General features: G+C 39.5%; 1 protein-coding gene across 2 annotated transcripts in view; it reads right to left on the bottom strand.

Moving 5' to 3' along the window:
• GALNT7 (polypeptide N-acetylgalactosaminyltransferase 7) overlaps window positions 1–10,701 on the bottom strand; it is a 50,881-nt gene extending 40,180 nt beyond the window's left edge. For both annotated transcript variants that reach the window (XM_026075993.1, XM_026075992.1), the window contains exons 1-2: window positions 10,623–10,701; window positions 3,635–4,092 (exon numbers count right to left, since the gene is read on the bottom strand). In XM_026075993.1, the coding sequence (XP_025931778.1) occupies window positions 3,635–4,092; window positions 10,623–10,679 (515 nt within the window). In that variant the 5' untranslated portion in view covers window positions 10,680–10,701. The remainder of the gene's footprint in view (window positions 1–3,634; window positions 4,093–10,622) is intronic.
• Between the last annotated feature and the right edge of the window lie 2,373 nt (window positions 10,702–13,074).

Genomic DNA, 13,074 nt, shown 5'->3' with positions numbered 1-13,074 from the left:
TCATCCGCAAACTTTACCTCTCTGTTTTTACATCGGCTACATCTCTACATAGACCCTGATCACAAAAAAACCATGGGACACCACGTAAAATGCAATATATATGACTGCTCTGAGAAGTAAAAGGCTGCCATCTACCTGCATAATAATAATTAAAAAAAAAAAGTTCAAAAACAGACAAAATCACCATGTATTAAGAAAAAGCTTTCTTTCAGAAACTATACAGAGGTTTTGGATAGGGCCTGATAAACTTGCTCCAACTTCTCTGCAATGAGAAATAAGGTGCGAAACCAGCAATGCTCTGATCTGAACTAGTTTAAAGCTCTCTTGGCCCCTCTGCAGAGTGCTAGAAGGCTGAAATGAGATGATGGTGTCTCTGAAATTTTGTATACAGACTTTTAGGTATCCCTATATGTTCTTGACTTTATTTAACCAAGCCAAATTCATTGTACGCCAATGGAAGCGCTTGGCTTCAACTTCAAAACAGACTAGTTAAAACACATGTAGACAGCTCTGAGGCAAGAGTATGCAGTACTGGCAAAAGCAATGTATTCTGATGTACCTGAAAAACTGTTTCAACACGCCACCCAACACTATTCCTCTCTACAGGGCACAACAAGAGTTAAGGCTTTTTATGGCAGCTGAGACTGCTCAGAGCCACCGGTAACGTTCCTACTCAATCAGTAAATGCAGTTGGCAATTCATCTTGGCAACGTATCTGACTCAAAAATACAAATCTAAACATAACAGGATCGAATCCTCCTTTATTGGTATTTCTTCCCTCTTCCCCTTCCAGCAGGGGCAAGCCCTAYGGCTACATGATTTTTAAGCTGAGAGAGAGCATTCCTGCAGTACTATTTCACTCATATTACACTGCCTGGGAAAGCATTTGACATACTTCACTGAACAAATCTGATTGTTGAGACTGATGATGTTTAAGATTTTTTATGCCTGAAGGAGAAGGCTGAGGTGATGTATACCTGGATTTGAATGCCTCTGAACGAGTAACCCAGTCTCTGCCTGGAAGATCTTCCTCAATTAGCAATGCCAAGATTCTGGCAGCCAAAAAGGATGATTATACTTTTCTTTGGTAGGATTAAACTGAATGCTAACCAGTCTTACCATGCAAAAGGCTTCTGGACTTACTAAACAGAAATCAGTGGGAGGAAAAGGGAGGGAAAAACGGTGGGTCCAATCTGCTGTCTGCTGGTTCTCCCAAACACAGGCTGCTGCGTTCCTCCCCAGTATCAGGGAGAAGGGCAAGACAGTGAGTATGTTGATGCCTGGAAGCATATAGCAATATCAGCCAATCATAGCCTGCTTTTCCTCTCTTCTGCCTTTCCCAGGTGGCATGTGAAAGCCATAAAGCTTTAACCTATTTAGGGCAATTGCAAACATCCTGAGTAGTCAACAGACAAAACATTTGATATAATGTTGCCTGAGAGATTGTTTTGTTAATGTAGTTTCTAGTGTTGTTTTGTTTGCTTGTTTAAAATAGACTATTAAATAATAAAGCCTAACTTTTATTTGAGCTACTGGCTTTAATCCCCATGGAAGACACATCTGCAAATGTTATTTGGGAGGAAACAATGGTTTCTCCGGCTCATCTTTTCTGCTCTGCTTAGTCACATAGCTGTCCCTCCTATTCCTGAAAGTATGCAAAATACTTACTCARTTCTTTTGGGGGAATTTCTCTCTATAACTCTCCTTTAGATCAGCAGTAAAGATAAACTCAGAGATTATGCCAAAAATATTTCAGGAAATTATGGGTCTGGAACTATCTGGCAGCTCTCTGGTCCCCTCCACCTGCACCTTGGGAAAAGAGGGAGGGAGGAAATAATTGAGTTCTGCTACCAAAGATATGGTTAATAGCTTGGACAGAGGCAGTCCGGTTCCCTCTTCATAAACCACATTGCCATTTCAGCCTTGCTGCCCTTGCAGAGAGGAGAACTAGGAGGGGAACGTGCTTCCATCTCCCTCCTCTCTCTAGGGAAGGCAGACCCAAGATGAACTCTGCTAACCTTAACTCTGATGTCAGCTTCACCCTGCTCAGTAAATCATAGCACCTCAAGAGGAAATAGTTTTCCTTTGTGAATTTTCTTAGTCCAGCCATTTCTTACAAAGGGGCTGCAGTGGCTGCAAATACCTCAGTAGAGGGAGCGGTATCTAGGGAATAACCTCTTTAAAGAAATCCAGGGCAGATTATTGAGATTATTTCTTCCCCTTCAGAAAACCTCTCCAGCACAGAGTTCCAACTGCTGGCCTCAGCGAAGGAAGAAACTGAAAGTGAATTTCAGGACACAGCTACTCGCAGCTGATAGACTCGGTTCTGTCCTCAAACGGCAAGCAGATGGAAACACCTGTAGTAAATCACCCAAGGAACATGGTGTGAAGAAAGGGGATTGCTGTACTCCGTATTTCACTCATTTCCAGTAGTAAATTCCAACAACGGTACACACAGAAGCATGAGTCAGACTACCAGCTGGCCAGTCCTGCCCGACCTCACAAAATGGAAAAACACTCTTTAGAGAAGGCCACTGTGGAGTCGCAGCAACCAACCACTGACCAACCAAACAGATCGACTGCCACAGCTGGAAACATTCCACCCTGAGCTTGGCACCAAATCCTGGGATTGGCATAGCTCCATAGCTAGGGGGGAGAGAAAAGTGAAAGCAGGCAAGTACCCTCCTTTTGTACTTAAATTCATACAGCTCCCCCTCCCCCAAATGCAAAACAATACCAATAGCAAAACCAAACAAACAGTTTGCTCAGAGACCTTTCCTTGAGATTCAACAAGGAAAATTATATCAAATGCAGACTAGCCTGAGAGCAAATTTGGCTCCAGCTTGTAAATTAAAGACTAGTAGAGACTGTGTAAACCTGTTAGTAATCATACTCATGGAGTAAATGTGAATATCTTCCCAAAATTCCCACACCCCAAACTAGATCACCCTCTCCAAAATCAAGTAAAAAATTAATTTTCTAAGATTGCTTTCTTGTTTATGACAAACACAGTGTGAAACTGCTAGAAGCCTACTCTGCCATCAGCCCCAAATTCTGCCACGATGGCAGATCTATACTTCTGCTAATGCAGGCAGTTAAGCAGAGCTATTTGGAGGGAATAATATTCTTTCATTTCAGTTCTCTCTCTCTTTTTCTTTGTGAGAGTTTTTGTGTTTTAGGGGCTTTTTTGTTTTCTTTTCTTTTTTAAGCGCTGGGGTGAACCCCAAACTTAACAATTAACTGTAGTATATGAACTTCTGCATGAAATAATAAAGAAAAAGCATTCTTAAAAACAAATCTTAAGAAGTTATAGATTAAAAAAGAAGATAAGAGTGAAGACTGTGGTTGGACCTGGAACATTCAAATATGTGCAATTAGACACTAAAATGGATGACTTCAGAGGAAAATCAATATAGATTAAGTATTTATGAAAGGATTAAGAGAAACAGCATTAAGAATAATATATGGAAACATTTGGTATAGTACAGCACTCTTGCCTGCCAAGACAAAAAAAGCAGCCTTAGATATTTGGTCTAATTAATAGTATTATTTTAAGCATCGATTAAGATCTGTGGAAAGAAAATAATCAAATCTCATAAAAACATAACTAAAATAAAACAAAAAGTCTGCTTACTCTTCCTGACGCAAGTCATTAACGCTCCGATCTAGTGAGATCATATCACTTGCCACCATATTAAACCCAAACTCTTTAATGCTGGCTTGAATGGATTCTTTGTAATCTGGTCCTAAAACATATGGCTTTGCTTCCTCTCCAGGGCCACCAACAACTCCATGAGGCTCAGGCTCTTTGGGTTCAAAATTACCAAGGACTCCAGGTCGTAAAACAGGATCTCTGTATACAAATGTCTGAGGCTTAAATGTGAGATACTGCCTCTGGATGATGTTTTGCTGATTGTTATCACCACCAGCATGATGTTCTAGTTCATTTTTGGCCTTATTTTTTCTTCGAATGGATTCCAAGTCCACTTCCACACCTTCAACATGAGGCCAAGGTACCACGGGTTTGAACTTCTCATTTCCTAGTCCATGGTCTCCTTTGTTTGGCACGGGTTTGTTGGCTTCTTTGTCATCCTATATATACACACACAGAGAAACAGCAGGAGATCATATAAATTTATGACCTTTTATTTTATAAATCCAGCATCTTAGGCAGTCAGTTAGTACTAAGTGTACGTTAATCAAGAAGGAATAAGTTCCTGTCAAGGTGCCAAACTTTTTACTAAAGCCAGCTACCACTTGCCTGAGAACATCACTGCTAATATCTACACTTACCTGAGTGGGTGGTCCTGGAAATGGCCTAAAGCCCAAAGCATTCCCAAAGACAAAAYATCCATGTAGGATATGTTAACTTAAACACAGTTCTGGCTGCATGCCAAACTGTGCAGCCTGGCACACAGTCCCGGCAGGATCTGTTCTGACAGGGGTTTGACACCATATTCCCAAAGAGATTTGAAGTTCACCTTGAGAACAAAGCACAGGATTTTGAAAACTTCTCGGTGTTAACTCAGTGACAGATGAAGTTACTAGGGTTTGAATAAGGCTGGGTAACTTTGAGAGAAGTTTGATACAGAGGCTCCGAAGTCTGAGTGTACAAGTCTTCAGAGTACAACTCCCACATCCATGAACACTGACCAAAAAGTACTGTAAACTACTGCCCCCCCCCCCAGTGCTTACGAGCACATTTAAGCCTGATTTACTTCCTGCAAAGAAACTAGAAAGATATTTTACACCTGGATGTCATAACACTTGAGGAAGTTATGAATGAACCTAGATCCTCAGGTAGTTATTACTGAATTATAACTACCTCTTGCCCACTGTTTTGAAAAGCAGCTTATTGGGTCAATATTTGTCACTAAGAATGCCAAGATCCTAGGACAACTGCAAAACATTGCTGGAAGTTCAGATTTCCAGCTAAAATTATCCATTTGTAAATGGGATAGATGTTCTCTACAGATTCCAGCGTGCTCTAACAACACAGACATTTTAGCAATGTCTCACAATCTATTTTCAAACACAGACTCAAAGAAAAAAATTTAGATAGGATGAAGTCATCTATTCCAACCTGTTCAAAGCAATGCTAGCTTCAAAGTTAGACCAGGTTGCTCAGAGTCTTGTCCAGTCAAATTTTGGAAGTCTCCAAGTTCTCTGGATAACCTGTTCCAGTACTTAATCAGTCTCACAGTGAAAATATTTTTCCTTATATCCTGTCAGAAGTTTCCCCTGTCATATCTTGTCAAGACTGCCTCCTGTCCTTTCACTGTGCACCTCTGAGAGAAGTTTATTTCCGTTTTCTCTGTAACCTCTCTTTTGATAGTGGAAAACTGTAATTGGATTCCCCAATACACTTTTCTTCTCCGGGCAAAATAAGCCTCGCTTCCCCAGCCTTCCCAGGAACGTCATGTGCACCAGTCCCCAAAACGTCTTACGAGGTCTTTGCTAGACCCTCTCCGTTTGCTAACATCTCTCTTACATTGGGCAGAGCAGGAGAAAAAACAGGACACAATACTCCAGATGTGGGCTCATTAATGCTATGTAGAGGGAACCAGATCACTTCCCTTGACTTGCTGGCTTAGCTCTTGCTAATGTAGCCCCTTATGCAGTTTACCTTCACTGCAGCGAGGGCACATTGCTGACTTACGTCCACATGTAACTAAATCATGTGATACTTATTACTGCATGACAGTATTTTCCACACATACCATTCTGTGTAATAAATTTCAGGGGAAAAAAACACTATAAAATATACCTAGATCAACATGAAAACAACTGGAGTCAGACTGGCTTCAATTCAAAATAATTCATTTTATTCAAGAAACATTCTGACCTATCTGCTTGTTGCAGTTCAAACAGGGAAGATATACAAAATGCAGGGCTGTTAAATTATTCTGCTGTTCTTCCATCACTTTTTTAAGGAACTCTGAAAAGCCAACAGAAGAAAGGGACAGATCTGAGCACACAAAATGGTATACTTCGCAGGGAGGTAAGAGGCTGCCGAGTATCTAAATAAAACCCCATGAGGACTTGTAAAAGGAGTATCATCTCACACTTGTTCCTAGAAATCAAAAGGAAGGCTTCAGCGCTCAATGGTCTGAATACAGTTAACATTACTGAACACTCAACTGCTTACAAACTCCCATATAATTCCTAGCTCAAAGTCCAGTGACAGCTAAAAAAGCCAACAAAATGTTGGGCATCATCAGGAAGGATGCTGAAAGCAGAGTGACATTTTGACTGCATAAAACTGATGCATTTGCATCTTTGGTAGTGGTTCAGCTCTGCTCTCCACATCTCAAGAGGACACATTGGGATTAGAGAAGGTACAGAGAAGGGCAACCAGAATGAAGGAGGCAGTGGACAGGTGCCTTATGATGAAASACCAGAAAGGCTGGGACTCCAAGTTGGAGAGGTGAAGGCTGAGGGGGGAATATGACTGAAGTTCACAAAATCATGAAGGAGGTGGACAAATCAAATGCAAAACCACTGTTTAGCCTAAACACAAGAACTGGAGGTGCTTAACAAAATTTATAGGAGATTGTTTCAAAACAGAAGGAAAAAAAACACCACAAAATCTCCTTTGCACAGGCAGCGATCTTCTGGAACGTGCTACACAGGAGGCTTTGGAGAGAGAGAACACCAACAGCTGAACAAGGGATGAGATGCAGCCATGGATGACAAGCCCTTAAGTGAACTGTAAAATGACTGGGCAAGGATCTACCTTCCTAAAAACTCTTATTCAACAGTTGTGGATGCTGGAAGAGTACAAGGGGAAAGGGCCACAGGAAGCAGCAGGCTTGTATCCGCATCCTAGTGCCTCTGTCAGAGGCAGCGTATCGGGCTACATGGGTCACCGGTCTGACTCAGGTAGTAATCTCTTATGTTCTTAGTCTGTATAAGATTAAATATCCTTTCATTCCACTTCCATCACCTATAAAACAGTAGTTATGAGCTTCCACTTAGCCATTTCTCTGGCCAAAGTATAACACTGCTCAAAGTAATTTCCCATTTACTTTGCTCTCCTGAGAACTATGACTTATCTTGTATTACATCTAGCCTCATTGCAACTGTTAAGTACAACTTGCATTGCAATACATTTACTTACCGTTCCCTCCAAGACACTAAATACATTTCATTTTTGTAGACCTGGGGAGGTGCTGCACAGAACACAAAAAAATTATACACACATACACACACACACAGAATCACCTCTTCCCTCCAGTTTCTATGTACCTATGAAAAATATGACTGAAAGCACTTTTATGGACATTTTACAAGACACGAACTAACAGTGTTCAAGGATGTAGGGCAGTCCAGAGATCCTGGAAGTCACGCATTTGCCCAGAGCTAACTGAGGCACAGGATTCCCCAATACTGGCCAGAGAAAATGTAGGGTCAAGCCACACGCACTAACTACTTGCCATTATATAAACCACCATGCCTTAGTTAGAAACTTCTGGAAGTTCTTCTCTTTTATGAATGACAACTATTCATAATTTTTTAAAAAATGATTTAACAACATGTCCAAAAAATAATGAAATCATTTTTAATCAGTATGCCTCACTGCTTAAAAGTTTGACAACAACAGAATTTCATTAAATCTTTATAACGGACACAACAGTGATAAGCTGTTTACATACAGCAACCCAGAAAGATGTTTTTTTCCCCACAGAACATTAGTTATTCGCATGGTTTCTGTAGGGACAAATTTAGGATTTCCTGCCATGTTTTCTAGCTCCAGCTCAACGCACATTTCATTACCTTTTAGACATTCTTCTTCTCTCCTTAGAAGGATTGCATATGAGTCATTGTAATGGGCGTTTCAGAAATGTGGAGCTGATGTAAATTCAGTCAGCTCCTCACTTTGGTAAAAAAAGGGGCTATTCGGTGTCATTTTTTGCAGATTAGGTTCTCCTTCTTGCAAAGGAAGCAAGGGGTGGGATTATGGGATTGGGATATGGGTTTATGGGATTAGGAACCTAACTGTTTCCCTTTGGAAAAATATTTCTAAATGATACAAAGTGAAAGAAAAAGGAAGGTGCCTTCAAAAGGCTGCAACATTGGTCAACTAACACGTGGGTTTGAATTGCAGCTGGCAACAGAACTGAAAATGTTAAGGCTACGTAATCTGCTTTTCTTAAATAAACTAGTTCAAAGCCAGCAACTCCCTAAAAAACTATGAAATAATGTCTGAAGTACAAACCGATGTTAAAAAATGTGGGGTTGTTTAATTTATAAGATAGAAGATTATCATAGTGAAAAGAAGTTTGCTAATTCAAAGGGATGTCTATAAAAGCAAGTAGCTTATCTAGACAAAAATCAGCGATGCATAAAAAATTGAAAGAGCATTAATTAAGCAGTATCCAGTAGTACATTCATTATCCAAGGATACAAAACGAAAATTTTATTAAAAAAACCTTCCACCCTTAGAATATAAGTATTCATATACAGCTGATTAAAGATAGATGCCAAGCACTACATCTGCTATATATTCCAGGTGGAAAACTAGAAAAACCTGATACAGGTTAATATTTTAGTAACTGAGGAAGCTAATCCTGATGCAGTTCCATTTTCTTCAGTCCAGTTACTGCCTTTTTTAGCTCTTGGCTATATCTACACCACTCCTTGTACCATGAAAGGCAAATACAGACGGCATGTATTCTTATACCATAAGGAAAAGATCAAAGACTTTTTAACTGAGGATGAACCAATAGTTCTCAAAGTTCCCCAGGTCTAGCTCTTCTATGTGATTGGTTTTAAAGGTAAACAAAGAAAAAAAATATATCAAGAATTGTGAATAGAGACTGTCACAAGTATTGTGACAAAGACCATACAGTTATCAATTTATTGTTTGATATGTCTGAAAGGATTTCAACATATTTAAAATATTATTTGGTTTTGCTTGCTTCAGCTTAACGCAGGTGCATTTTATTTATCAGAAAAGAAAAAGTCTACTTGAGAGAAATCATGATAAAACATACTAGAGCCTAGCATATTCAATTATTTGAGTAAATGGGAAGGGTTTTACATTTATTCAGTTACCTTGTTGCAAAAAGAAAAAGAGAAAGACCACAAGCGGGATCCACAAGGAAGATCTCTTGGATGACTAGAACTGTACTGAAAGATATTAAAAGAGTGCCAGTTCTTAAACATGCTCCTAGCAGGATACTACTCTACCAGCTAATAAGGGAGGAAAAAAAAAAATCATGTAGTATATTTTCATTATGTGTGGGTCTTACTCAGCATTCTACAGTTCAGGGCATAGATGGGAGAAAAAAAAAAGAATCAAATACAGACAAAGAGGAGAATCAACATATCTAAAAATATATTTGGAAATGGATTTCACTGTAGATACCCACTGACTTCAGAGCAAATAAAGTAAGCACCGATTCCCACAACACAGGTGGCTGATTCTCAAAGACACACTGTTAGATTGCATTTCTTCTAGTTACAACACTCATGGTAGCCTCTATTCCAGCAAATAAAAAGGTCTAGCTACTGCAGGACAGTTTGCAGAGGAGAGAACAAAAACAAATCCAAACTGAAAAACACAGCTTCTCAGACAAGGACATAGACTTATGGCACAACTGCCATCACTTCAGAAAAATCAGAAAGTCCCTTGTAATTATTGCAAATTATTGTACAAACACAGCCAGTGTTCCAGCACAAAAAGGTCTATTTTAAGCTCCATAAGCAGCACTGCCTACAAGTCAAACTTTGCAAAACCTTCCATCAAACAATTTCATTACAATGCAACCACGTCGACTCAAATCAGGGCAGAATTTGGACCATGAGAGTTCTTTTGTTGGCTATGAGTAGTGGCATTCAAGCTATATGACCTGAAAGGGGCTGTCGCAATACCTGAGCAAAACTGGCTGTTTTTGTCTTCTCCTCTCAGGATATTTCGGAACCCCTCCAAAGGTGAGAGTGCACACTCATGTGCTCAGTGGCTTCTACAGTAAATTTGAAAACTTTGAAGCCTTAGAACTGAACAATTATGAAAACTGTAGAAACTTAAGCAAGAGAAATACAATTTTACAAGTTTCTACTTACTAAATTATAGATAATTTTTGAAGTTTAAAACTACATACTTATAAAAATAACAGATTGCTAAAACACTGTATTTTCATGCTTTGTAATTATCCAAGTGAAAAAAACCTTACCATTAAAGGTACTTGTCACCAGCATTCCCAGGAAAACAAGTCTGTAAGTTATGTTCTTATACCCAGTTGCCCTCAATTTTGATGAATATACTGAAAACACGCAAGTCCTTATACAACTAATGACATCTGTCCACAGTAGATTTTTGTCCTGCTAAATATTCTAGGAGGAACAAGAGGTACTTACAACATGCCCTAAATCACACGTATTTGTGCTAAAGCTACATTAATTGTGTTATATAGACCTGGAATAAGTTTTGGCAGACGGAATTAACTTGACCACAGTTTTGTACCACAAAAACATTATTGTGATGGAGCAAGTTGTCTCTACAAGGCAGTGACCCCATTAGTTGACTTTTTACAGAGTTTTACACAGGAGTTGTACAGAAGTCATTTATAAGCCACATCAAGAAATCTTTAAGAAATTTAAAAGAACCTTAAGCTTACCTCCTGGTTTAAGGATCTAATCAGGCAAGTATTAAATACGTACACACATATATACATGTGTGTGTATGTGTATATATATACACACACACAAATATTCTGTTCATTAAAAAATATTATATGACTCTGAAGTGTAACTGAGGTGCAAGGACCACAAGCAGCCTTGTAGAAACTTGTGTTCAGCCACAGTTTTGTTCCCAGCTACAGCTAAGGAAAGAAAAATGAAAAGACAAAATTATTTTTCTTAAAGCACGGCATCTTCCCCCTCCCCTGCTTCCTAACTCTCACAGTGTCTATCAAGCTGAGAGATACCTGATGCATTACTCTTACTCTGCAGTGTCCTTTATTGAGCCTGCCTTCCCCTGCCCCTTTCCTCTCCGTTCCCAAGGAGGTCCTCAAGAGGGAACTGTTTTGCCAGAGATAGAGACCTGTAACAACATTGTTAAACAGCAATATTCAGGAGAATTCAGGAGAATTTTTCCATTCACTCTTTATATTTTCTCCAATAAGGCAGTGCAGGAGAATCACTAGTATTCACACTTCTGCTCAGTATTCAGACAGAAGTAACTTAAGTTTTCAACAGATGCCAGTGGACTGCAGTCATTAGTATCTCTTCAATACATTAAAAAATAAAGTACTAATAACATTGAATCCCTAAAGTACCAGAACTAGTTGAGGCAAAACAACATTGGAAGTAAGACTAACAATTTTCTTCAGTCCTAGGGTTGACATTCCTGAGGTTTGAGAGCATTGCTCAAGAAATAACAAGCGGTACGCCCAAATAGTGGTCGCATAATAAGGAAGAGAAAGCACTTGTCAAAATGCTAATTTGGCAAGAGCTTGATGCTCTGTAATTACCAAATAGTTTGTCAGAATTTAGTGTCCAAACTCTAAGTGACCCGCATTAATTTGAGAGTCTCCGCACCACTCATTTTAAGAAAATTGCAAAAACAGCTTCTTGTTACCTAGCAATGAACCTAAAAACTAGCAATATTCCGTTAACATCTGAGGCCATCTGTGCTGCTGTTGGAAGCTGTGAGTGACAGCAAGCCCTTGGGGAGAATAAAGCTCATTTTCTCAACTTTCTTACTGTTGCAGGTGCTCCAAGAGCTTCCTGGGCAAAAGGATCAACTAGTTCTTCCTCTCTTTTCAGATTTTTGTGAAGATATTGTCTACTTCTTCATAGTACAAAGATTCATCTAGGACAATGACTACAGGCTACTGCTTGCATACTGCCATGGTTTGCAGCCACCATTTCATAGTGCTACTGAATACAAGGTTGTATTAAGCTATGGAAGCTGTCAGAAGCCAAACCGTATGGAGACCACCTCTCATCCTTCCCTTTTTTGTGGTATATCTGCAAATATAAGGAATTCTGCTACGAACTTCTAACATTGAAAGAATTCTWATTTTCAGTAGAAGTAACTTGATTGCCCAGCTATTTGCTTAGCAGAGAGGATCAGACAACCATAAATCCTAAGTTGTACCCATTTACCTGCAGAATACCTGCGGCTTCTTGCTTAAAGATATGCATCCACATTTTGATAAGTCAGTGAGATACCCATGTAAGCATCCTATTTGAATTGAACAGTTCTGCTGCAATATTATCCCTCACTCATAAGCGGAATTATTCTGAGCTAATGATGCTGCTGTCATCTACTTTGGCCTTGCTGTGCATACATCACAAATGCCTGCAGAGCAATGCAATCTGCCTCAAATGCTGAGCATTGTTTTGGCTCGTACTGCTTCACCCCCTGCCTTGATCCTACACTGCCTCCTCTGATGTCCCTCCTCCCCTCCATGAACTCCTGCTGTTGAGCTTCATGTTTCTCTTGGAGAATTCTGTATTCTCTAAAAGTGTCTCCAGTGTCACAGCAGCAATTACACTCATATGCTTCTCATCTGGATTGAGCAACTTTTTGTTTAGCTAAATTCAACTACTTCATCAAATAAAGAGACTACTAGGACACCTGGAATTTGAGTGCTTTCCACCAGACCCCAATTATAATCCAGTCTCTTATTAGGGACACCACTGGACATCCAAAACTTGCAAAATTCTCCCTCTCGCCRTCTCTGAGTTTAGAGAGTACAGAAAGGACAGCAAAAACATAGCCTGCAACTGAGCTATCTTATGTGGTGCAAAACAAGTAAAAATAAAAATGTTTAGTGCTTTAGGAAGAATTACTGTCAAAACCAGCAACCTTCCTGGTACCCATTGTTATGGCATACTGAAAAAACTTAAATTCTCCAATTTGGGAACTGAGATACCCAAGAACTTTGTGGAGTTATCCACAAGCAATGCACAACTCCTTGCAGCTCTGGAGAACACCATGTAATTTTAGATACTAATTAAAAGAAAAGCTAAAATAGAAGGACTCAGCTAAAGACCTGAATAACATGATATCATGGAAATCTCCACTTAACTTCATAAGTTAGGTCTAGTTTTAAAGCAGGC

Source organism: Apteryx rowi, unplaced genomic scaffold (genome assembly GCF_003343035.1).
Source record: "Apteryx rowi isolate R43461 unplaced genomic scaffold, aptRow1 scaffold_419, whole genome shotgun sequence".
Taxonomy (NCBI): Eukaryota; Metazoa; Chordata; class Aves; order Apterygiformes; family Apterygidae; genus Apteryx; species Apteryx rowi.
This window is presented reverse-complemented; position numbering and strand designations above follow the sequence as displayed.